Raw genomic sequence first — 25826 nt, forward strand, 5'->3', positions numbered from 1 at the left:
AGATCTGAGGGCTCAGAGGGTGTCCAGGGCGATCCCAGAGATCTGAGGGCTCCCAGGGTCCCGGAGGTCTGAGGGCTCTGAGGGGGTCTCAGGGGCTCGAGGGATTCCGGCGGGTCTGAGAGGCCACAGGGATTTGAGAGCTCTGAGGGATCCCGGGAGGCTGACGGCTCTGAGGGGTCCCGGACGGTCTCAGAGGTGTGAGGGCTCTGACAGATCCCGGGAGTCTGAGGCGCCTCGGGGCATCCCGGCGGGTCTGACGCCTCTGAAGTGTCTTGGAGATGGGAGGACTCCAAGGCGCCCTAAGGGCTCCGGGCACTCGGAGCGGCCCCGGCGCCTCTCGGGCGCCACCTCGCGGTCATCGCCGGCACGGGATGGGCGGGGCTGCACTGTGACGTCATCGGTGTGCGCCGCGGGGTGACGCCATCACGGCCGTTCCCGGCGCCGCTCCCGATCCCGATCCCGCTGCCGGTCGCGGCCCCCGGCCCGGGAGGACGGCTTGGGGCGCTCCGATGCGGTGGCGGGCAGGATGCACCAGAAGCTGCTGCGCAGCGCGCACTACATCGAGCTGGGCAGCTACCAGTACTGGCCGGTGCTGGTGCCCCGCGGCATCCGGCTCTACACGTACGAGCAGATCCCGGTGTTCCTGAAGGACAACCCCTACATCACCGATGGATACCGCGCCTACCTGCCCTCCCGCCTCTGCATCAAGAGGTGAGCGCGGCCCGCGGCCCCGGGCCTCCCCCGCCCCCGTCGCCGCTCACCGCCTGCCCCTCCTTATGTCTCCTCTCCCTCAGCCTCTTCATCCTCTCCAACGAGACCATCAACATCTGGAGCCACCTGCTCGGCTTCCTGCTCTTCTTCACGCTGGGCATCTACGACCTGACGGCCGTGCTGCCGGCGGCCGGCGCCTCCCGCGAGGACTTCGTCATCTGCTCCGTCTGCCTCTTCTGCTTCCAGGTGGGCGCCGGCTCCCGGCGTGTTGAAGCTGTCCCGCTCTGCGGGCTCGGGGCGCGCCGGGAACAGCGCGGTTTGGGGGGCAAAGCTCCTCGAGGTGAAAGCCGCTCTGGTTGGCTCGGATTTGACCTGGGATAAGCTGGGGAAAACTGAACACGGCTGGCATAGGGTAGAGTCAGTGGTAAACAAGCGCATTTGTCCAGGCCGAGTCTTAGAGCTTCAGCAGTTTGAGGGGGGCCTGCCGCGGCTCCAGGCGGCACCACGTGCTGCTGGAAAAGGCCAAGCACCGGAGCAGGGACATCAGCCGTGGCCTGATGGTTGGGAAGGGCAAGAGGGCTGGTGGCCTGACTTCTTACTTGTCTGTAAAAAAAAATCTGTTCTTACTTGTCTGTAACATAAATCTGTTTCCACACCACTTCAAAGGGCCACTGCAGCTCCGATGAAATGCACTGTCCTTGCAAGAGCACAGAGAGATCTTGTTTGTGTTCTCTGCAGGGTACAGGATGCCTTTGTACAGCCACAAGCGGGGAAAACTCTCTCACTGGCTGGAAAAGCATTACTCTAGTGCTCCTCCCTCCTCTTGCAGAAGGTTACAGAGAACCAAGCACTTCTAAGGGAAAAGATTTTAAGCCAGCCTAGGAGCAAACAAGCAGCCTGTGCATTAGGAGTTAAACTTCTGTATGTTCCCTCAGTAAAGGCACATGGTGGGTGCTGGGCAGTCAGGGCAGATTTGAGCTTTGGGCTCTGCCTGGGACAGTTTGGCCCAGTGGAATTCATCCTCCCCCTGTATTGGTGCAGATGTGTCTCCCTGGAGCACTGCCAGCTCACGTTTCTCACTTGTGCAGCTGGTCATCATGGTTTGCAGTGTCCTGCTCCTCCTCCCCACTGCCAGAGCAGCTTTATGGCTGGCTGGCAGGGATCACAGGTGCCTGCACCAAGGAGCACTGCACAATGTGTCATGGGCCGGGTGCCTGCTCCAGCTGCAGAGCTGAAACTTGCTGTGCTCCCTGTTCCTTTGTAAGGAATTAACCCTCCTCCTCTGGCCCTCTGTGTAGGTCTGTATGCTTTGCTCAGTAGGATATCACCTGTTCTGCTGTCACCGCTCTGAGAAGACCAGCCGGCGCTGGATGGCTCTGGATTACGCGGGAATTTCCATCGGGATCCTGGGCTGCTACGTGTCAGGGGTGTTCTATGCCTTCTATTGCAGTAACGTGAGTCAGGAGCGCATGTCCTTGCAGGGTTTAATTTGTGTGGTCTCACTGTAGCTTCTGTGCTGCAGGAAGGGGGTTCAGTACAGGCGTCCAGATAGAACAGGAGTGGGGAGACAGGGATGGGAACTGGAACACGTCCCTCTGACCTCAGCAGAACTGTGCCAGCTGAAGAGACAGGCAAATGCAGGTTTTCGTTTCCAACTGTTGATCACACAGGCCAAAAGGAAATATTTAAATTTCTCTCAAGGTAGGGAAAGTACAGGTCCTACCTGTATCCTGTGCCTGAGGCTGATCATGGGATGTTTCCCATCACAGGTACTTTATTCAAACCGCATTGCCCATGAGGTAGCAGCTATGAGGGAAAAACAACCTTGTTTTCCCTCCATCTAATACAAGATGAGTAAATGAGTTCCCTGTCAGCCTGTTGTGGACCTGGCTGTCCAGGAGCTGAACTGGGCTGGTGAGGCACAGGTGCATTGAAATGTTTGGTGCCGGAAGTGCTTGGAATAAAGGATGCTTGTGGTGCTAGGGGCCCCCAAGCAACTGAGTTGCTTCCCCTCAGAGCCAGCTGACAAACACAGGCCCTGCACTGAGACCCACCACTGGTACTCGTGGCAGGGACAGGTTGAGGTATCGCTGTGCTCAGTCACTGAAACTTTGTGCCCAGAGCTGACTTTTGTACCTGATAAGAAACCCACAAACTTGCCTTTGTTTCTTTTTGCCCTCAGTACTGGCGCCAGGTGTATTTGATCACTGTGCTGGCCATGATCCTGGCAGTATTTTTTGCTCAGATTCACCCCAGTTACCTCACACAGCAGTGGCACAAGCTGCGCTCCATCATCTTCTGCTCCGTGTCTGGCTATGGAATCATTCCCACCATCCACTGGGTTTGGCTCAATGGTGGCGTGGGTGCGTCCATTGTACAGGTAAAAAAAAAAAAAAAAAAAAAAAAGGAAATAAGATTCCCTTTTGCTTTTCACTTGCCATTTTCTTGAGTATTCTTACACTTGGGGAAACAACAGGGAAGCAGGAGGAGGTAAAATTCCTCAAAGGACAAAATTCTTTTGGTCAGTACGATCCAAACGGGAGCACTGAGAAATGTACTGAAAGGGGGTAAACAGCTTGGGAAGCTTCATTCTGCTGTGCTGCCTTAAAGCTGCACGGTGAGAAGGAAAGTGGGATCCAGGTGTGTCTGTGCCTGGGCACGGAGCAGTCTGTGCAGGCAGACCACACCCTCACCAGGGTGGGGAGCCAGGAGCTGAGGTGGCTGTGGAACAGGAAAGAGCCTGTCAGGCTGCATGAGTGCTCAGGGCTGGCCACCTCCACAGCTCCAGAGGGCAACCAGGAGACACTGGGATGATTATCTGTCTCCTCTTCTGTTTCCTAGGATGGCAGCAGAAATCAGCATTTACCTGCTCAGCCCTCTGTCTGCTACACAATCCCCTAACAGCTCTTTCATGTTACTATTTTCCTGTTTGTTTCACCATTTGGAATTACTCTATGAAAGCAGCATCCCAGTACAGCTAAAGGCAGTCCAGCGTGCCCCACTATGAACCTCCCTGAAATCACTGCAGTCACCCAGGGACACCTGATGTTGCTGAAGGAAACACTTCCTTTTCTTAGTGCAAAAGTGCACAAACTGCACATACCTGAGCTGGCCTGGATGGATGGCTGTCCCTTGGGGTGAAAGTTTAGCCTGGTCCAGAGCTGCTGTGGAATGTGGCAGAGAACCATTTGGAAATAGATGTGGCCTTTATACAGGGCATTTCACACTCGCCCTCTAAAAATCGTATCAACAGCAGTTGTGCTCCCACACTTCCCCATTGGGCTTCCTCTGGGATAGCAGGATGGTGTCTACAGTACACAGTTTGTTTCCACAGTTCAGAAAAATGGTCCACTTTTGGTATTCTGCTAACAAAATCCACCTGGTGGCTGAATTGCTGGTTATTGACCAGGCAGTGTGGGCAGTGCTGTGGGCTCTGATGCAGCAGCTACAATCCCAAAGTGCAGTGTCACTCACCCTGGCTGTTCTGTGCAGCGGCAGGGGAGTGGCAAGTGACCTTTCACAGACAGATGCTGTCTGCTGTCGCTGAACTCAGTAGCTTGCATGTAGAAGTAAGAGGCTGGAATAAAAGAGGTTTCTTCCCACTCAGGCTTTCCCGGAGTTTGGCACGTGCATCCCCATTGGATTTGTGCGTAGCTAACACTGGCAGGGAAGGAAGATTTGGTGCTGTCATGCCTTCTTTTTTATCTTCAGCGACTTTTTTTTTCTGTTTTTGCCTTCTAACAGAATAGGAGAGCTTCCTTTTCTTTTGCAGGAGTTTGCTCCTCGAGTATTTGTCATGTACTTCATCGCTGCTGTAGCTTTTCTCTTCTATATTTCCAAAGTTCCAGAAAGATACTTCCCAGGTAGGAAATTCTCTTCTGGCTTTTTTTCTTTTTTTCCTGCAGTTAAGCTTCCCGCAGTGTCACAGTCCTTGCTGTGGGTCCTGAACTTCCTGGGAGAGAGCAGGCTGACCATGTTCCCCATGCAGAGTAAAAGAGTGGGAGGAGGCAGACAGCTTCCATCAAGTTTGTTAAAGAACTTTCCCTGTCACCCCTTAGGGACAGGGTGTGGCAGAGCTCTGCAGGAGGCTGATTGCACTGCAGGCGCTGTGGCCTGATTTTAACAGCTGAACTCCATGCCCCTGTTCTCCCCTACAGGCCAGCTGAACTACCTCGGCTCGAGCCACCAAGTGTGGCACATCCTGGCAGTAGTGATGTTGTATTGGTGGCACCAGTCCACAGTGTACATCATGCAGTACCGACACAGCAAGCCCTGCCCTGAGTACAGCGTGGACTTGTGAGCCAAGGTACGGCTGTTGCCATCCTCGGGGAACAGGATACTCTAAACACAGGCTTCGGGAATCCTGGCCTGAACCTCAGGTCACTGCCCCAGAGTGGGTCCTGTGAGCTGTTTCAGAGCAGGCTGGACTTAGCCCTGCCAGAGCCCTTCCAGCTCAGTGTCACAACCCTTCTAGTCTCAAACCATCGGGGTTTTCCTCAGGCTCTTGTCAGGTTTTTAGTTTGCTTTGCATTGATTTGGATGTTGTCGAAATCAACAACAATGAATTGCCAAGTACATGTGCACAGTTATTTACCTCATTTCCCTGCTCTGTTTCAAAGGGCAGCACAGGAGGATTTGCGACTGAGCATCTGGACCTCATGTGATGAGCTGTGCTGTCAAGAACTTAGGCCATTCCTTTCCAGACTCCTGGACTGTTACCTTCTTGCTGGGACAAAGCATTACTGCAAGCTTTGATAAACACAGCAGCAGTGCCTGGGATCTGTGGGGCATTTCCTTCTCAGCCAGTTCCTGCTCTGCAGTCAAGCACCAAACAGCTCTTCCTGGAGTGGGACAGCAAGAGGCTGAGCTATCTTGGCATGCAGATCCCAGCAGGATGTTTTGTTGCCTGGCAAACACAAACGGCTCAGCCAAGGGTTCTCGGGCCTGGACACCAGGTTTTTGGGTGGTGTGCACCATTAGGAGAATGCTTCTGACAACGTGCCTGTAAAATTGTAGGAACTGTGGGAACCGGTCCTGGATCCAAACCATAGCCCTGTGGGCTGTGCATCCTTCAGTCTTTGCATGGAAGATGTTTTTTTATGCTTCAGCATTGGCACAGGAACATATGAACTGGAATCCAGTGGATTTGCGTCCTGGTCTGGACAAGCTCTTTCCCATTCCCTGGGAGATAAGATCACATGACATCCAGCACACCTACATCTTCACTGCAGATCTTAAAAATAGCCTCCCCCAAGGGGGGGTCATGCCATTGCCTGAAGAAATCACTCTAGCTCCCTTCAGTAATCTGGAATTGGTATTCCAGAATATTCCAGGAGTAGCACTAAACCTGGGTGTCCATATTTGTTGCTGTTTTGCAATCAGTGAACCTGCTGGGGCTGCAGATTACTGACCTTTGGCCTTTCCGTGGGTGCAGGATGATACTGTATTTGCAGACACTGCTGTCCAAAAGGAGTTGCTGCCACAATCCTGCCAAAGTGCAAAGGCTGTCTGGAGTTTCAGGATGTGTCATGGAACCATCTCTTGTTAAATGAACAGCAGGGAGCCATGAAATACTCTGGTTATTGCATAGCTACAGCCCAGCACAATTAAGCTCCAGAGGTGCCAGTCTTCCAAGCAGCATTGAAATCCTTCAGACTCCTGGGTTAGAGGCCACAGTGCTGTTGGGACTAACCCTAAGTGTCTCATGTCCTTGTGGAGAGGGCTTCCCTGTAATCCACTGGGGGAGCCTGGCTCAGCGTAGTGACTTTCTCAGGGTAGGCAGGCTCTGTTATTTGCCCAAAGCTGCCTCTCCCTGGGCTAAGGCAGAGGAGCAGGACTTGTTTTCTGGTCAGGATGTGCCAAGGAGACTTGTAATGGAGGTGGAAGCTTACAGATAGGCACCTGAACTCCTTGGGCATGGAGAAGGCAGGATAGTACCTCCTCCTGATGTGCTGGACAGGGGTGCTGTGCTGGCTGTTTAGGTCAGAGGGTGGTTTTGGTACTTTTTTGTTGTGGTGGTTTTGTTTTGGTTTTTTTTTAACTCCAAAGACAAGTATTGGCACAACTGACTCTGCATTGATGATTCAGCTCCCAGACCTTTAAGCCTTTCAGTATAAGCACTGATTTTTTTTTATGTGTTTTTTTTTTTTTTTTAACTTGACAGCCAAACAAGTTTCAAGTGCACTAATTACTACTACTGAAGCCTGACAAGGAACTTGGAAGTATAAGTCTTTTTCCAGTGTTATGTGTACAGTGATACCTGAAGAATGTGTCTGTGCTCTAAAATAATACTGACTTTAGCATTCACTAATGTATTTTTTAATGGAAATTCTTAATTACCCAGCAGTTTTCACCAGATCAGGAAACTGATTGCCAAGCTGTGCATTTTTACCTGACACAAAATTTATCAAGCTGCATGATGATCTTTGATGTACATACTGAACCTATAAATAAATTCCAGTTCATTAGCTTTTTCCGTGGAGTAACATCATTCCTGCATCTCATGCAGTGAAACAATAGATGTCAATGGCTCAGCCATGGAACTTGTGTCACATCCTGTGGGTTACACAGACAGGGATTTTTGGGGGAGAATCTCTAGCTGAATTTGCTGATGAACTCAGCTTTGCAGCCTACTACCACTACTCTTTATTTTAAGAGTCCTGTTGCTGCTATATCTGCTCTTGACCATTTTCATTCTTACTTCAGCTCACCCAAGAGTAAAATCAATACAAGGAGCTTTTAATACACCTGTTCCACTAAACAACTGCAGGAAGGGGCACACATCACATTATAGTTCTGTCCAGAAGCACAGAGCTCGGTCCACAGCAGTGGCATTGGGAATCATACATGACCTTCCTGCAGGAGGGCTTTAAGGAGTAACAATGAACCAAAGGAATTCAAAATAACACACGACCCACAGATTTTTAACCAGTTGACACAGCAAGATGATTGGGCAGCAAATACAACTACTTAAAACACTTTTAAGAGAGTCCCAGGTGCTTACAGCTGCAAAATAATTCAGCAGCAGCACTGCTTATAATGAGTAAATGAAAGCCTACACATGAACACTTCACAATCCAGTGTTGAAGAAACCTACAAAGACACTGTTACCAGGTTCGTTTATTTAACAACTCCAAGGATTTTTATGATATACATCAGCTTCACAAAAAAAGTTAAAAGTTCTTGCTTTAGTAGTACACAAAAAAGCTTTAGAAACTCCAAGTCTAACAAGAAATGGAAGAGTAGTTCAGGCAAGTGCACTTAAAAGCTGAATGCCAGCAATTTTAAAATAGTATTTATGCTCTTTAATACTAGGTGGTGCCTCAGTCACAACTTTAGCCATACATACAATCTCCTTGATTTCCTTTCAAAATAAGCACTATGGAACAGTAACACAGCAGCCACCCTTGGTGCTGAACTCATATTCACTCAAGTCACAAACGTGATTCTGGCTGCCACGTTACCAAAACCACAGCACCTCCAAGGGGTCTGTGATGTGTGTGAGCATGTGTATATTTTATATATACTTCTCATATATAAAAATACACGCTATAGTATAAAAAAACTCCAGATAAACTCTTTTTCTCACAGTAGCAAATATATCAATTTATTTTCACAGTACTCGGTTTTACTAACTGGGACACCCAGAGTGATTATAACCTTTTTGCTCCAACGCTGGTGCTCACAGAGCCCCCCACCACACACAGGGAAGCCAAAGCATTAATTATATTAATTACACACCTCGGGGCCCGTTGAGCCCACAAACACAACTACCTGGTTTTTCTTTCTGTGACCACAACCACTAAGGGCTTCTTAGTACCTTGGTACAGACACTCTCTCCAGCAGCTGATCCTTCAAGGCCTGTGCTTCAGTCCCTCAGCATGCTGAAGGAGCAGCTGTAAAAATCCATTGGGATTTCTGTGTGGAAGTGTCAACCTTGCCCTCTTGCTACCACAGGCAGCATGTACATGTCTACTGCAGCAAGGGCTTTCCTGATTTCAAGTAAGGTCACATTGCACTCTACACACCCTTAAAAAAGTCAAAGGATATCCCATTCCCTGACAGTCACACATTTCACCTCCTCTGAATAGTGGATAGTGGCTGAAAAGAACCCCAAACTTGGGTTCAGTTGTGCATAAACTACATACACCAGGCAAAGTCAGCTTAGTGGGGTGCACCAATCTCACATCAACCATGAGAAAGGATAAAATAGCTCTAAAGAGAAAAAGTTACATTTAAGCAAAAACCTGATTGGTGTCTCCAGTATGAAGAATCAGGTTTGTTAAGGCCATTAGGAGACAAATATCATGGGCCATAACTCGTGCCAGCTCTAGAGTCACCGGGGTCTGCAGTTTGCCTTACCTCTCCCTTCAGCTTTGCTGTGCTGCAATATAATTACATACAGACCCTCTGCCAAAAGCCCCTGCAGCCCTCCTCAGCCCGGAGTCTCAGAGTTAATCCACAATATGTGAACACATTTCCTATTTTTAATTTACCTGATCACTTCTGCCCACACTGGGTCTGCTGGTGCCCAGCCTCCTCCCTATATGTCCAACAGCCCCTGGAGCCAGGCCCCAGTGCCATGTACATTGTTAACCCTTCCCATTGCTTTCCTACTGGGAAGGCAGCAACAGCATGGCTTTGGTGAGGACCAGCCACATTTAGGACCACAGCTTTAATCTCATTTTGTGTCCACCCCACTGCACCATTTATCATCTCACTGTTCCAGGAGCTTGTCAGGCAGGTAACAGCTCTGAAGGACATTGAGAAAGGCAGCCCATAAGCATGTACAGAGGAGGGAAAAAAAAAAAAAAAAAAAAAAAAAGACCATTAACCTGAGTGTCAGAAATGCTACAAAAACTGGCATGTGCTTCTGGCAGCCTTTGGCACCAAACAGGTGAGAAGAGCAGTAATAAAGCCCATAAAGCCCTGTGTTGAAACATTTCTACTCAATCTTCTACGGGCTTAACTTCCAAGCCTGGAAAAGGCACACTGTAGCAGGCACAGCTGGAATATTCCACTTACACCCTGTGAGAAATGAAACTGTGGAAGATGAAGGTAACTATCTATACACCATCACTAAGAGCTACGTTCAGATTCCAGGGCAAAGCAATCTCACATACATCCTAGGGGGCATTTTATCAAACTGATCCCAAAGGAGTCACGTGATTTGTCTTCAATGTGTTTTCAGTGACTATTCTAAGGGACCAAATCCCACCCCTCAGAGATCTCAGGATCACAGATCTCCTGTATATCCAGCAGGAGGCATCAGGGGTGGGGGGGGAAGCTCATGACCCTGAATATTTCACTTCACCTGTGATGGGGGGGGACTTGAGGACACCCGGCCACAAACAGTGATGTCTTCCATGTGCAAACACCCAGCTACCTACTCCTCAGCCTCCAGTGGAGCAGGACAGAATGTGAGACAACCCGAGGAGCCACCTCCTTCCGTGTCCCCGTGAGGATGGCCATGGAAGCCAGGCATGGGCTGTCCTGAGGGACTGTCTGCAGAGCTGTCCTGCCTTCACACAGCACCAGCTTCTGCAGCAAGGAAGCAAGCCCTGTGCTCGGCAGTGTTCACAGCTCCTCCCATCACCCAGGGCACCTCCCAGAGTTCCTCAGCCTCCGAGGTCCTGGGTAGCAGGGCAGGGGTCCTGCCTGAAAGACTCCGTGGGGTGAAATGCAGCTCAGTGGTCCGGCAGCCACCAGCTCCTGCTGGAACACAGCCAGGGCAGGAAGCATCTCCAAAGCTCAGTGCATTTAGCAAACCTTAAAAGAGCATTAGGTTACAATCATTTCATAAAACTGTTGTGGTACAAAACCAACAGGTTTGAGAGAATACACATTTTCTTTGCAATAAAAATCCAAGAGGAAAACAGACACAAATCCCAGTTTGTAATCAAATCAGTCCAATGCTTGTACCTCATAGTCAACTCTGCAAGTCATCTGAAACACTCCATATGTGCCCAAGGACAGCCCCTCTTGCAGTGGGATGAGGAGCCTCCTAAGTGCTGCAATCCCAGCCCCAACCCTACTGGCTCACTATCCTACACATTCAGGCTTCTCACAGATCAGTAAATCATCTGCTTTACATTATCAGTTTGCTATTGTACATTAATGGCACTTACTATAGAAAAAAAAATTAAAATTGACCATTTAGGCACACAAAAAATAATCTTTCATCTCTGCTGCTGCATAGATGTCTGTAAGGTTCCATGCCATAGCTGTGCTCTCGAATTCTGGGCCACAGCCCCTTGAGGACGTGGCTGCTTTATTTTCACGATCAATAAAGGTAGCTTTCACCTAGGAAGCGAAGACTTACAATTTCCAGCGCATAATCTGGATATCAGTATGTCTTGGTTCTTAGGTCTGCTGAGACACGATGAAGCACCACAGTTCATCAGCCCCTTGTACATATGGAAAACATTTTCCGTGTGCTCCCTGCCTCTTCTGCTCCACTGGGGCACATGGCAGAGGGATGGAAAGGCAACACCAAAGTGCACAATGACAGTATGTCCCAGGGTGCCAATAACAGGGATTCATATCCAATTTCTCATTCCATTCCGGGAGCCATCTGCCATAAGGAAACAACATTCCTGATTTTTTCTTTTTCTCAAAAAGACCCAAATCAGAATTAGCCATTATTTGCAATTCCATCATGCATGCAGGCCACTGCCTCCTCAACCTGAACAAGCTCTACCTAGGCCCCTGGCATTTTAACCACATAAATTACTCCACTAAACCTTTATTCTGGGACTCAAGAGAAGTGGAGCGGAGGGAACTCACAGGAAGCCTCTACTGTTTAGAAGGGAATGGAGCTGCTCCAAAGGGATCTAACTCCAGTGACTGCTGTGGTTGGCTCTGTGTGCCCTGCACGACCAGCTCTGTGAAGGGCACCGCACCAAAGTCATCTGTTTTCAGCCCGTCCCCACTGTGAACGGCCCCATGCAAGGAGCTCTGCCTCGGCCTGCCAGCCACGACTACTGCCCCATGGTCCCCACAGCTGTCCCCAAAGCCCTGGTGCTGGGCATGGCGCATCAGGTCCGGCGGGTGGAAGGGTTTGGCTCCGAAAGGATCCAGTAGAGCCTCGTCTGTCTGCAGAGGGTTGGCTCGATCCTTGCTGTCAGACAAGGCCACACTGATGTTCTCCTTGGAGTCTGAGATGGTCAGGAACTCGTTGCTGCTCTGGGAGTCCCTGCGGCCAGCCTTCCTGTGCCGGCGGGCACGCTCCGGGGTGCGGTAGCTGGGTTTCAGCCCCTTCTTTGTGGTGGTGGGGGTGCCGTGATGGCGCTTCCCATTGTTCTTGGACACCTCCTGCTTCATGCGCCTCTGGCGGGAAGACAGTTTCTGCAGGTTCCGCTGCTGCTTCACCTTCTGATGCTGCTGGCTCCCTGTGATCTCCTCAAATGGAACCAGCCCAAACAGGTCCTCTCTACTCCCAGCAGACTTGGGGAGAAGGGATGGCTGAAATGGGGTGCAACCAAAGATATCCACGCTCCGTGGAGAGATAGGGGAGAGCAGAGGCTCCATCCCTGACCCCTGCTCGTCTTTCTGGGGCACCTTTTTGCTGAAAGGAGCTTTTATGAAAACATCAAAGTCATCCTGCTCTTGGCTTAGGTTGGGAAAAGCCATCTGAGAAGAAACATTTTTGTCCATCTTCTCTCTTGCCTGAGGCTGCAGAGTGAAAAAGGGCACAGCTCCAAACACATCAAATTCTTGGCCAGAGCTGATCAGAGTGCTTGGCACCTCAGGCGGGGACATAGGCACTGAACTGGGCTCTGTGATTTCACCACTGCCCATACCATCTCTAAACCGAGTGCTCAGGAGCCCTTCCACACGTTTTTGTTTGGTTCGGTCACAATCAGAATCAGAGCTCTGCTTTTCTTCCTCCTCCTCTTCCACCTCTTCCTCAGAATCCATGAGGAGAGGTCGGTGGCCTAAGTTCTCTGGTTCCGTATCATTGTCATCATTGAAGTCTCCATTCTCTCCATGCAAGACTTCTTCATCCTCCTGTTCTTCTTCTTCCTCACTGCTCTTGGGAGAAGGAGGATCAGATTCAAAATCACTCTCTGACTCCTCACCACGTTTTGTCATGTGTCCCTCTGCACTTCTCCTCCCTGCCTGGGGATCTCTAAACGCATGGCTCACTTTTCCAGCCTTTGTTGGAGTCCCTAAGTTCTTTCCTTGATTGCTGGATGAGTTATCCACTTGTTTTCCAGGAGAACCTGCAGGTCCAAAGAAAAAAAGCACATGAGAACTTAAAACATATAACAGCAAAACTTACTCCACACACGCTGCAGCCACACATCCAAAGAGATGATGCAAACATGTATCCTGTACTTAGGGAGGGAAGTGAGCTAAAAATCAGAACTGACATTTCAAACAACACTCATAAAATCAACAGATAGAGCTGCCAGCTTTACTTCTAAAGCAAAAGGTGTCTAGAAATACAGTACCAGTATTTAGGGAGCATACAGAGGGGCTAATGGACACAGCTGATCTCTAGAGACAGCTTTTCAAACCCAGTCATTATACTGCCACTCTTCTTTGGGAAAATGGGAGGCAACAGAATTTAAACACTTTAATTTTCTCTATTATATTTTTTTAAGCAGATAAGCTATTTTTTGATGGGCTTCTGCTTTGACAGTCTGCTCTGACAAACAATGCTGTAGTCACGAGAGCAGCTCCTATCTTCTGCAGCAACTGAGGCACAACAGCTCTTGCTTTTCCTCACGTTTGAGAGCAATGCTTTCTGATTGTGTCTAAATGCAACCTGTCAGCTGAGCTTCTCTACGGCAAGGAAATTTATCTACTTGTTTTCCTCTGCCAGCTCTCTCCCCACTATTCACTGACAACTAGAACTGAAAGAACAATTCACTAATGAGTCTTTTGTGGTTGTAGTTGCCTTGGGAACACTGGAAGCAGTAAAAATTTTGCAGCAGTACAAAAAAGACATGGCAAGAGCAGGGGAGGCTGTACAGTGGCACTTGCACTACTCTCGTCACTAAGCAATCCCAGTTTCTCCCTGTGTCAGAGCCCCGTGATGTGGGAGATGTTTTCAGGAATGTAAATGACTTGGATTTCTATGAGAAGAAGCAGGAGGAAAATCAAAACACTTAAGTCTCCACTGGGTAAAGCACATTTTCCCCTGAAATATCCTCTTGGCCACAGATAGGGTGCATAATGTTACATGTAACACCAGCAACAGCAGTGAGAATTCACCTCCTGGCAGGCACAGAGCCATTGCCCAAAACCTGTGTGCCACTCTGCCCCAGAGAGGCTGTCACAGACACCCTGGCACTGGGGATGAGCTTCTCACATCTCCAGCATCTGACACCAGCTGCGGCCAGGCTGCTCCTGTTCAAGCAGTTACTAGAGAACTCTACCCACAGCATTGCACTGGACCACTGACCTCACACAAACAAAACCATGGATGTCTTCCACTTAGAGCTTTGTTACACAAATACTGACGTTTAACCCACTCCATGTGTTCCAAGGATTGAAAAAGCTAGGGATGGCTACAGATGTCTACTATTTCTCCAAAAGTCATCTTCAGCCAGAATCCAATAGCTCTTGTTCTTGCAACATATAAAATATTTTATCAGCTATTTCCTTCTTTCACAAGGAAACTAGCATGCAACTTCCAGGGCAAGTTAGATTATTTTCTTTCTATGCTCCAGTTTACAAGAGCCATTTCTTCCAATTTTAAAGGGAATTAACAGCGATTTCCTCATTCCATCAGCTTCCTCACTCCTTTGCAGTTACACTTAAAATAATCAAAATTCAGCAGCAATACAATTTATGTAAGGATTTAAAACCAAGATGACCAGAATGACTAAAAACATCAGGTGATTAGGATTTTGAGCTGTTTCTTCTTGCCTTCTGGTGTCAGATTGCTTCTTATCTACTGTAATTTTAAATGCTACATATTTGCTTTACCCACTAAATTAGAATCTGGATTATTCTGTTGCTTACTTTAGATTTCCCAAAGGTACAGCCTTCACATTGCACTATTTAACCCCCATAACCTCCAAATCCTGCTGTTTCCAATATTTACTGGAACACTAACGTTAGCATAAATGCAAATAGATTTAAAAGAAAAAGGGATTTCTTCTAGGTTAGCTGTTAACACCACTCACAAAAAAAGGCCCAAACCTTTTCTCTGTGTCCATATTCACAAGAGTTTACAGTCCCACAGAACGGTTAGACCTTTGCACTTAATCTCAACATGCAGTAAACAACTAATAAAGCAATTTTTTTTCAAGGAAGAACTGAATAATAGTGTTATCTAATATACCTGACTTCCCAATAGGTTTAAATACTATTCGTTAAGTGCTGCTACAGTCAGAGTCCGTAGAAAATGAACTGTAACAGGCACTGAGGAGGCAGAATGCTCAACCTCTACCAAGAGCAGCTGAACTGCTTACGAGGCCGTCTGAGGCACAGGAGGTGCAGCTCTCAGCCCCAGACCTCTCCAGAGAGATGGCACAGCAAAGAGAATGCTTCCCACCACACCTCCGTGGCACCCTGGCTGCTCCAGCATCCCAACAGACCCACCTTTATTCAGAACTGTGACTTTTGCTGGCAACACACAGTAAATGATCTCGGGAATCAGGCACCGAGACAACCCAGCCTTTCCACCCTAAAATTTCCTCTCTTCAGTCTAACAAGTACTGAATCCTCAGAGGAACTCAGATGAAGCCAGGGACAATTGACCTCTTGCTTGGAGACATGCATCCACAGCAATGCAGAAGCCAGGTGTTCTCTCCATGTACTTGGAGCTCTGAACCACTCTTCAAGGAAATGCTGAGCACCTTCCTGGCTGACAGAGGCAGACACAGGGGAAGTGCTTGAATAGCCAACGAGAATACTGAAAGTTTGATGTACGTGTTGATTTTTAGCTTGCCCACAGCAATCTGTCCTGGCACCAGTCAGTTTTGTGGGCTCTTGCTCTACTGAGGACAATGCCACGGCACACTGAATATAGCATACACCAACCTTTGTGCTAGCAGGAATGAGGAAAGGGAAGCTTAAGGTGTGGATTTGTAAATGTCTGTCCCTGCACGTGAGAAAACATAGTCCAAAATATCTTAATTCTGAGGCCACTCAAAGACACGGCAGGAAGTTTTTCCCATTCTAACACCATCACAGCAGTCAATAACTGCATCTCAGCTCAGCAGTGGTTTCTGAAGGTGGCTTCCAAATTGCAAGCCCTTCAGCTGAGACTCCTCCTTCTCCAGTAGCTTTGCCAGAGTTATCCATGCGACTTACTTATTGCAGCAGGAAACCAGTGTCTAGGTATTATGTAGAGACTGGGAATTACCCAACAGTGACCAGAAACTCAAAACCTCCACTAAGAGCTCACTGTTATTGGAATTGCAGAGCCAACATACATGACCCTACATTGGCAGTCACCTGTCAATGGAAAGCAGGCGGCACACAGCAGATGATGCTGTGAAAAGTAACTGCTCCCAATATTTGGGTTTGAAGAAAATACTTTTACTCCAAGGAGTATTTCCAGAATGGTCACAACACTGCTCCCACACTGCAGTATGTCAGGAAAGAACAAATATTTTCCTTTACCCTCCTGTGTATTTGGAGGTTAGCCACCTGCTCCAAGCAGAAACTACTCTAAGATACTCCTCTTGCACACTTGTAGCCTACCTGGCCAACCCTGAGGGAACAAACCATCTCTGCACCCACCTTTGCAGCTGCAGCGGCTTCAGGTTAGCCCCAAGAACAGGGATAAAACTGCATCATATAAGAATCAAAACCAAACCAAAGAAAGAAAAATATCCTCCCCAGAACTATAATTTTTGAACTAAGATAGAAATACTTTGGTCTTCTACACTACAGTTACCCCTGTTTCTTTCACTGCTAATGAAGTTAGGAAATTAAATAAAGAGCACTACATAGAGAAACAATTCCCCAAAAGGGAAAAGCTCCTGCTTAATGACAATTGAATGCCTGAATTGAATGAAACAGATTTCCAGACTGAAGTGTTGTGTCATGTTGATTTCATGCAATCTTGTCAGGCAGCACTGCTGCAGAGATGTTCAGATACACATTTATACAGCAATGCGGCACACTGCTGCACAACATCTGCTTGCAATGTGCTGCTCAGATTACCACACTTCTAATCAGGTTTGTAGCTTGTAGGGAACAATTGTTCTTTGCTCAAATGCGAGACAGGTGGAACATCTTTAATCATATAAGAAGATCCCAATCTTCAAAGAAATTTTCTGTTCCGATGTTCTTTTTCGAGACACAAGATTATAAGAGGATGAATTGCCTTTAACAAATGCAGTAATTACATGCCTTCTGCTGGTTCCTCATTTTAAGATATCGTGAGGGTAGCCTAAGAGTGGGGCATAAGAGCTTTAATCTCCCTTGGAATTGGGAACATACTGCCACCATCATTTCATAACAATTTGCCACATGTCAGCCCATGGATTACCAGCGGGCTGCAACTAAATCTGCACCAGTTCTCTGACAACAACCAGGGCAGCAGCTGCTCAACACTGTAATGGATTTATGTGTCTTATCACCTTTATTTTCAAGAGGAACAAAAATGGAAGAACGCCACACTTGTGCCTGGCAGCTATTGCTGACATTCTTTTAAATAATTACTCCAGAGATTAAAGTGCAATATAAAATAATAGTGCAATGTGCCCATGACTGCTGTAAGATTTGAAAAAAACTTTTTAAAAAAATTGGTAGATCATTTTGAAGAGAAAATGCAGACCCTTGGCAGAGCCCAGACATACCATATATGATGGGTGAACAATTTCAGGTTACTTAGAAAGTGCTACCTAGAATAGCTAAAATTTAAGATGATCATGATACAGAAAAATATCCTGAACCTCTATTCAGCAAGCACTGAATGGAGTGCTTGAAATAACTGAAACCACAGCCAAGAAGGTACAGAGTAATATCAGCAAAGCTTTCAATGAGTACTGATATTGACAAGAACTTACTCTGCCAAGTTACCTAAACCTGAAATGTTTTATTATCAGTTATCTGACAGCCAGATCACTGCATCTTTAAACATCACTGGGCATCTTTAAACAATCAACATCAGCTGTCAAAGAAACGTAAACTGTTGGCAGGAGCATTTTTCAAGTTGTAAAAATGGCTCAAGTCTCTTTTGTTTCTATTGGTCTGGTATTAATAATTTCTTCTTAAATTCTAGCAAGCTGTGTCTCAAAGGCAGAGACTGTACAGTGGTTCCAGGACTCCACAGCCATGGTGCAGAACTTGCATTGGTTTGAAACCTTATTAGAAGGCATACACAAAAAAACAACGGAATGAACAATCATCCCCCATGTCTGCTCCTGCCAGGACACCCCATGATTCTGCTGTGACACAGTGCACAGCCAGCAGCACCACTGCACCAGAGGATTCTCAGGGATGTGTACAATGCTCCAGATGATTCCCACAGCAGTGCTATCTGGCACACAGCTGGCTGGTTTTCCGCAAGATCCACGCAGCTGGGACAAAACCACACCACACCACAAAGCCCCTCTTATTCCAAGACAGACACCTGCAGAGACCATTTGAAGACACCACCACGTTGCTGAGTCAGAAGGAATCTGTTACAGAACTGGACTTGCTTTTATTCAGTCTGTGCAAAGAGAACAGCCCTGCAGAGGCTCAGAAGGGGTTACTCATGGAGGCTACAAAAACCAAATTACTTGATCACATCTACAGCATACATGATCCGTACAATATTCAGCAGAACTGTTAACAAGACGACCTGCACTAGAACCCTGTCCCAAGATCTAAGCCGGGCCGGGCAACAGCTCATTGAGATTCTTCCACAGAAGCCAAATGCTTGAAAGAGTTTCAGGCAACATTTCCCAATATCTCCACTTCTCTCACACAGCCCATACATATAATTTTGAGTGTTACCTCAATTCTTGTAGTCCTTCTGGAAATCACAGTATTAAGCTGAAGGAAGCAAAAGGCCATCCTAGGCTGGCTACATCCTACAAATCATTAGTATGAATAAATGCAAGATGACTAAAGGCACTGACTACAACTACCAGACAACTGTACCCTATATGACATTTGCTTCTTACATTTGAGAGCAGCAAAAAGTGTGTTTTCCTGAGATTCTGAAACATTTGATAATAACAAAGGGTATTACAACACAAGCTAGTTAATACACACTTGAGTCAGAAACTTCCATTCCAAAATGCTGACCACAGGAGATGTTTTTTCCACTGTCACCATCCAGTTCGGGCATTCCAGGACCAGATCTGTTTTCCACATGTGAAGTGCCTAAGTGCCCCACTGCTGGCTATTTAATTGCACTGTCTTCTTTCTCTTTCATTAAGGAGTTTGCAATGTAGGGTTTGTTTCTACCAGATCAATTCTTTCCCAGGCCAAGTTTCTTTTCCAGTCATCTCAGGTCTTAGGGTATTAGTATTTTCCACAAAAGTTCAGGCATAAGGTAGTGTGTGTAGCAAGTTTACTTGTGAGAATGTTTATAATAGGATACACACCAAGGGTGAGACACCGACAGCTTCCACAGTGCTTCCCTATTCCCCAGACTGAGAGGAACCCAACACTTGTTAGCTCATTTTGCACCCCTTTCCCTCTGTGTATGCCAAGGGACACAAGTGTTGCTGCTGGCTCTTCATTCCCACCAGACAAAAATAAGCACAGAAGGTCTAACAGACAAGCAGCTATAGTCCATCCAGTTCCAGGCTTCTTCTCCTGATGACCCTTGCAGCAGTGCCAGCCTGAAATGCACTGTCAGCTTCACAGGAGATATCCCAAGTCACAGCAGCCCACAGATCATCTCCCAGCGACGATGGAAGGCTTCCAATTCCAGCCTCTGCTGCTCCCTTGTCTCACCTTCCCAGACACATGTTAACATACCTGGTGACACTTACTTTGCCAGATTACCAGCACTTGATGTTGGTGAGTTGAAAGATGACACATGATATTCATCATCTTGCTGCTCTCTCTCGGGAGGTGACAGTCATTTAATTAATGAGTGAAGAGCTGCTTTCAGCAGAGAACTCTTAAGCCTCCAAAACAGGAGGAATCCTCTGAGTGAACTCTACTCAGCCACAGCCCACATACACGATTTATACATCAGACCTATGCCAGAGCAAGGAAAACCAAGCAGAAAAAACCCAACCTTAGAGTTGGAACTGTGGTTGATACAGCAGAACACAACTTCAGTAAGAACTGTCACTTTTCAAGAAAGTCTATTTTATTTACTTTAAAAATCCTGTGTTTATAAGGTCAACATTTCATCTCATTGCAATTCAACAAGTCAGAACTCAGTGGTCAGGGCCCTGGGCAAACAGTGCTAACACGGTTCCCATGTGGCCTGAGACATGTTACAACAAGGAAATGAAACCTGTGTTTTAACAAGATCCAAGAGTCTTTCTTGCAAATGCTGGAATTGAATTTAAGGTGTTAAACCTCTGTTCCACTTGCTAAGCAATCACCTGCCCTTAGAGGTCATGAGTAAGGGACACAGGTGGTTCACTTCTTAGTTACATGTTTCACCATCACAGGGAACAAACCAGAAAAAACAGTGTTAAGTATGTGTGGAAATCAAAATATTAGGGAGGCACATTTGTCAAGTTTGCCCCAGAAAGTCCTCAGACAGAAATTAAGTAGGTCCAAGTCAATAGCTCTCTCCTTTTCTTAGCTGTCTTGCAACACCTCTTTTCAAGACATTACCAAGAACAGTTTGGTGGGGAACACAAACCAGCTTTTAAAAGATGTATATGGACATTTAAAGATTTATTGTACCTGATTTGTTTGCTAAGTGCATTTCACAGTTAACACATAATTAACAATACCTTTCTTGAAATCAAGCCAGTATTTACTCTTGTTTAAATGCCAGTTACAAGTCCACAGGGTAAAAGGCTATTGAAAAGTGGATGATTTTTTCCCAATGCCATAGCTATCAGTTCAACATGTCTCAAACAGCCTGGTTTTTCAGTCATGATTGAATTTCAGGGGATTTTTCCTCCCCTTAAGAGAAGCAACTACTATTTTTTTTTCCACTTTAGTATGTCAAGACTTAGAGCTTGGATTCCAAGTAACAAAAATAAAGCGCATGATACAATACAGCCAGGACATTTGTTAAAATCTAAAGCTATATTATAACCTAAAAAAACCCCAGCAACAGTTAAATGCCCTTCCAAGGTGTCAGGTGATAAAAGCAATAAAATAACCTCTGGACACAAGGGTATGAATATTTGGCAGGAGACTGAGTACCTGATGGTCCCCATCTTAAATGGAGTGTAAACTATTCCTATTCATTTTCCATGTGAATTCAGGCTCACCTATAAGTCAAAGCAACCTCTGGAATGAAGATGCCAGGGAAACCTTTCCAATCAGCACCTGTAGAGCAAACCCTTCTTCACTTAAATGGCTTTCACATGGCACTGAACTACTGAATATGAACAAGGTGACAGAAAGCAAATTTGTCCTGAGAGAGCAAAACAAAACCACAAACTAAGAATACAATCCTAAAACCAGCAGAATGAATTCAGGTCTAGGGACTGGAGCAGCCATGGGCATAGAGGGATTTTCACCAAAGGCTTTGCTGAACACAACAGCATTCCCTGTCCACCCTTCACCACATGGAGCACTGGAGCATTTGTGAGCACTTCACAGCTCTAGCAGAGCATCTCCAAGAATGCAAGATCGAAGTGAAAGAAAACACAGATACTACCTTAGGTTGACCCCAGCTGATTTATTTTAAGGCATGTTACCTGAGCTTTTGAACTTCCATAAGAACAGTCTTTACAAGTCATACTAAGGCACCTTTATCACTTTTTTTGCAACAAAATCCAAGTGGCTCCAGAATTGACTGATGCTCCTTTTACCATTCAACTACCACACAGGCTTCACTTTGTCAAATGTACCAAAATAAATACTAAAGTGCTGATCAACCAAATGTTAAAAACTGTCGCTTAAGTTGCAGGATGATGCAGTTTCCCACTCACAATGCCCAAAATACATTATTTTTACTTCCATTCAAGGTAAACATAGTTAAAGTTTAACTGAAAAGCAATAATGAATGCCCACCTTCCCCATGTATACGCAATGTAAAATGTTTCTGTTTGAGTCAACTTGTACCAAAACTGTGCATTAAATGCATAGAAGCTTACTGTCTTCACTTGGCTGGACAACTGAACTACAGAAACAGTGTGAGTCAGAAGCAGACTACAGGGAAGCAGCAAAATTTGGCCTTAGCAAGGAATCTGCCTTCAGCAAAAGCACTTGGGGTTCTTCAGCAAAAGCCCAGGTGATGCCCATTGCACTGGCCCAGCAGAACCACACCCTACACAGTCTGTCCCAAGGCTCCACAGGCACCAGGAGCTGAATGAACAAGTGGCTTTAATTTGAGGTAATGAACACACCAACACATCCCTTCAACCCAAGTGCTGTTAGAGGCAGCCGAGCCCTTTGCCATACTTTGGTCACTGAACTGCAGTGCATACTTCAGCAGATACATACACCTACAGGTATGTATGCATACAGCTCCGAGGTAATCATGTCACAGATGGAACTTGCCTTGCTGAGAAATGAAAGGAACTGAACCAAAGGGATCTTCAGGAGGACTTGTCTGTGGAGCAGCATGTGGCTCCACATTCTTATCTGAAGATGCTCTCCTGTCCACCAGCCTGTCTGTAAAAAACAAAATGAAACAGAACAAAAAATAAAGTAAAATAAAATAAAAATGGCAGGACTTACACCTATGCAAAGCTATGCACTGTACAGGGTGAGGGAGGAATATCTTCTCTGGCAGGGGGTTTGACAAAGGCTTATAAGAAGCACAGCTCTTGTCTGCACAGGAACTAGTCTGGGCAGCTCCTTCCTACTGCAAGGAGGCAGGCAGAGTGCCTGGGAGGCTCAGTACCCACACCTGTCCCTGCTGGAGCACAGGGTGATCCCAAACCTTTGTGCAATGCTATGAAAGCTGGGCTGGGATTTTTTTCCCAGTGAGAAAGTAGATTCGGTTTCTTGGCTCCCAATTCTGCACAGATGATTAAGTGGTTACAGGAGCTGCTTAAGAAATCTACTTCACAATGCTGTCAGAAATGCAGCATCAGATGTCACTTCTGGCCCATCACTAACTGATGATCACAGCAACACCAACAGAGAAACAACAACAGCCAGGAGCTCCAATCTGTCACTCTGTGTCACAGCTCTCCACAAAGGTGCTCAGTTCAGAAATCCACCCAATTGCACATTATGTTTTACTGCAACCAGCATCGTTCTACTAGAAAAATACCGAGTATAAGCAATGTATTCTGTCCCAGGAATTGGATGCCCTTTTACAAGTGAAGTGATTAATCATCCCAGCAGTAGCCATCACTGCACACACTGACATTAAGCCCCTCAACACATGAAATCTGATGGTAATGCCAGCCTGACAAATTGTGGCAACATCTTCATCCTCTAACAAAGAGTTTGTAAATTTACTTAGGTGTTACTGTCACAAACATGTAAGCTTTAAAAGCATTTAAAAGCATAGAAACCTCTTTAATTTACGTATAAAGCATCAACAATATCAACTAGGCTTCTGAGAAGAGAAAGAAAGAATTCATGTTTTGAACACTGGTCATCCCCACAAACTTACACACCACTGTATGTGAGTTATTGAATACATGACAGCAGTTGACTTAGTAACAGAAAAAAAGAACCACTGATCAATTCTGCATCTGCAATTCTCTTTTCTCTAGGTAGCAGAAAAGTTACCTAGTACTCAACAGCCTTTTTCTCTCATAGGAGATAACCTACATCTAAAGAGAACTCAGCCTTCAACATTAATAAATATCTAAGGAAATTCCAGTAAGTCTTACACAGTTAAAGACAATTTTATAGGTACAAGACTTAATTTTACAATAAATCTACTGATCTCTCATTATTCCGGCCAAGTTTGAGAAAGTACCAGTAGACAACATGAAGTGTAATTGTTTTTGCTTTGACTGCAGCAAAGGCATTAAATACTGCCAAGAATGGTCATATGATCTCTGGCAAAACACCCTCTGTATCAAAATGCCAAGTTAAAAGGTCTCTGAAGGCTGTGACGTGTATCTACACGCACACACAGACACAAACCACCAGTGCTCCCCTTCCTCTGAGGGGCACCAAGCCCCAGGAGCTCAGAGCAGCTGTAAGGCAGCCCCAATACCCATACAGACAAGGCTGCCATCTGCTGCTGGCAAGGGAGTAATTTGGGGTTATTTCTGCATTTTCTCTACGTGCGTGACTAAAATCCCAAATGCTGCTTACTACTGAGCAGGGGTGTGCTGTTGGGTTTAGTTTACTTTTCAGATACAGCATATCAAGTGCATTAGCACACCCAGCTCTCCTGTCCCCTGAATTACCTTGAAGAGCTGAGCCCAGAATGCATCTTGGTTATCATCTTCTTTGGAACATGCATTTGTTCAAAACTTGTGGCTTAACCAAATTAATCTCATCCAACTTACATAAGTGCCACCAGCAGTCCAGCAGTTACAGATTCTGAATGTGGGTGGTGTTGTGCTGACCTTTGGTACAAACTAACCTGCTCCAGATCCACGAGTGCATTATTTCAAAAGACTAAGGGTCGCATTTGGAAGAAACATGCTTACAGATATTCAATTCTACTACTGAATCAAATCCTTAACTTGGATTTGGAAGGAATGCTTAATTTCAGCTAGTACACTAGCCATTTTTCCCAGCTAACAGTGAGACATCTGACTGTAAAATGTGTGCAAGCTACATTGCCATCTCAAAAACAGGAGTCTGATTCAATCCACACAGGATACAAAGGGAAAACTAACAATCACAGTTTCACAGACTAAACCACCCCGTCGCCTTCCTAAAGGATTAACAGGTAATGTGCACACCCAATAAAAAAATATTCAGCTGAAGGCAGTATTGTTTTCAGTTACTCAAAATTCAACTTTACTGTACTTTTAATTGCAAGAAACTTGCTGATAGACAGCCAAGCATATACAATCTGTTTTTTAACAATGTCACATCTTCCAAGTCCCACTGATAAATCTGATCTCAACAAAACCAGTTATAGGAAGAGCAACTAACAAGCATGTGTTCAGCAATTAAAAACAGAAAGTAATTCCAAGTAAGAACCATGAAGATAACTGACTTCACGAGGAAAAAGTTTATTCAACTATTGCCATATCAGTACAATAAACCAGCCCTTACATGTAGCCACTCAAAAAGGACAGTACAAAACATTAACATAATGTAATAGATCAATTTTCTTTCAGGCATTTTCAAAGGACATATCAGACCCACACAATCTTCTGCTCTGGTGTGCAAGAAAAAAGCTGGAAAGGAATAAAGCAAGCAGCCAAAATTCTCTTCCCATCACAACATACTTCTGCTGTTGAGAGCCTCTTGGCAATGAAGGTGACACAAGCAGTGTAGAAGAGCTAAGATACCACCATTTCTGCAGTAATCGAGCCAGTAACTACCAGTTTCAGACGGTGAGTTCCTATTGCACGTTTTCAAAAAGGAAAAGGAAAGGAAGACAGGCCCAACTGTGCCCTCAAATGCTCAGAAAGAATGTTCTGTACACAGCCTGCACAGTCCTTGGACAAGCAGGTGTTGGAACTGCTGAGCAATCACAGAGCCCTCATTTACTGGGAAGCAAAGTAAGCCTTCAAGCGTCCCTTACTTGATCTTAGCAGGTCAAACTCTCTGTCCAGCAGCTCCTCCTCTGTCAACTTGGAAAAATTGTCCTCTCCAAACGGGTTCCAGCCTGACATATCAGGTGGGTTACTGATGTTCTGTTTCGGGTAATTGGCAATCGCTTCAGCATCAGGAATACCTGACCTGTAGAGTCGGTTCAAGGAAGCAAATAAAGAGAAACATGACAGAATTGGTTATCAGGGTCAAAATCTGAGATACTTCATAATGCCAAGTCCTACACACAAGCAGCACACATGCATGAAGAGCTCATCCCAAAAAATCTGAAGGCAAATCTAAAAGAAGCCTAATAGGAACCTAAACAAATATATAACCTGGTTTTTAACATCCAGTGAAACTGGACAGATCTGTAGGGTTTTTTTTATTTTTAAATCAGAAAGGAAGGAGTTTTTTTATTACATACACTGTTGTTC

The 25826-nt window shown here is 46.1% G+C and overlaps 2 protein-coding genes across 3 annotated transcripts in view; one reads left to right on the forward strand and one right to left on the reverse strand.

Annotated features, from left to right (window-relative positions):
- The first annotated feature begins 413 nt into the window (after positions 1-413).
- Positions 414-7184, forward strand: PAQR3 (progestin and adipoQ receptor family member 3). Its single transcript, XM_066318244.1, has 7 exons — positions 414-711; positions 795-957; positions 2010-2165; positions 2894-3091; positions 4484-4574; positions 4869-5017; positions 5331-7184. Exons 1-6 carry the CDS (start codon positions 527-529, stop codon positions 5009-5011), a joined length of 936 nt encoding a protein of 311 aa, XP_066174341.1. The 5' UTR covers positions 414-526; the 3' UTR covers positions 5012-5017; positions 5331-7184.
- Positions 7185-7814: 630 nt separating this feature from the next.
- Positions 7815-25826, reverse strand: part of BMP2K (BMP2 inducible kinase) — a 49916-nt gene continuing 31904 nt past the window's right edge. The window contains exons 14-16 of one of the 2 annotated variants that reach the window (XM_066318242.1): positions 25382-25539; positions 22264-22377; positions 7815-12935 (exon numbers count right to left, since the gene is read on the reverse strand). In XM_066318242.1, coding sequence (XP_066174339.1) covers positions 11506-12935; positions 22264-22377; positions 25382-25539 — 1702 coding nt within the window. In that variant the 3' untranslated portion in view covers positions 7815-11505. The remainder of the gene's footprint in view (positions 12936-22263; positions 22378-25381; positions 25540-25826) is intronic. The other variant, XM_066318241.1, reaches the window with a different exon arrangement.

Source organism: Sylvia atricapilla, chromosome 4, assembly GCF_009819655.1.
Source record: "Sylvia atricapilla isolate bSylAtr1 chromosome 4, bSylAtr1.pri, whole genome shotgun sequence".
Lineage (NCBI taxonomy): Eukaryota > Metazoa > Chordata > Aves > Passeriformes > Sylviidae > Sylvia > Sylvia atricapilla.

Excerpts from the sequence above, each read along its gene's own strand:
- PAQR3 (XM_066318244.1), top strand. The coding sequence starts at position 527 with ATGCACCAGAAGCTGCTGCGCAGCGCGCACTACATCGAGCTGGGCAGC. Across the intron at positions 712-794 it reads TCCCGCCTCTGCATCAAGAG|CCTCTTCATCCTCTCCAACG; the intron begins GTGAGCGCGGCC and ends CCTCTCCCTCAG. Across the intron at positions 2,166-2,893 it reads ATGCCTTCTATTGCAGTAAC|TACTGGCGCCAGGTGTATTT; the intron begins GTGAGTCAGGAG and ends TTTTGCCCTCAG.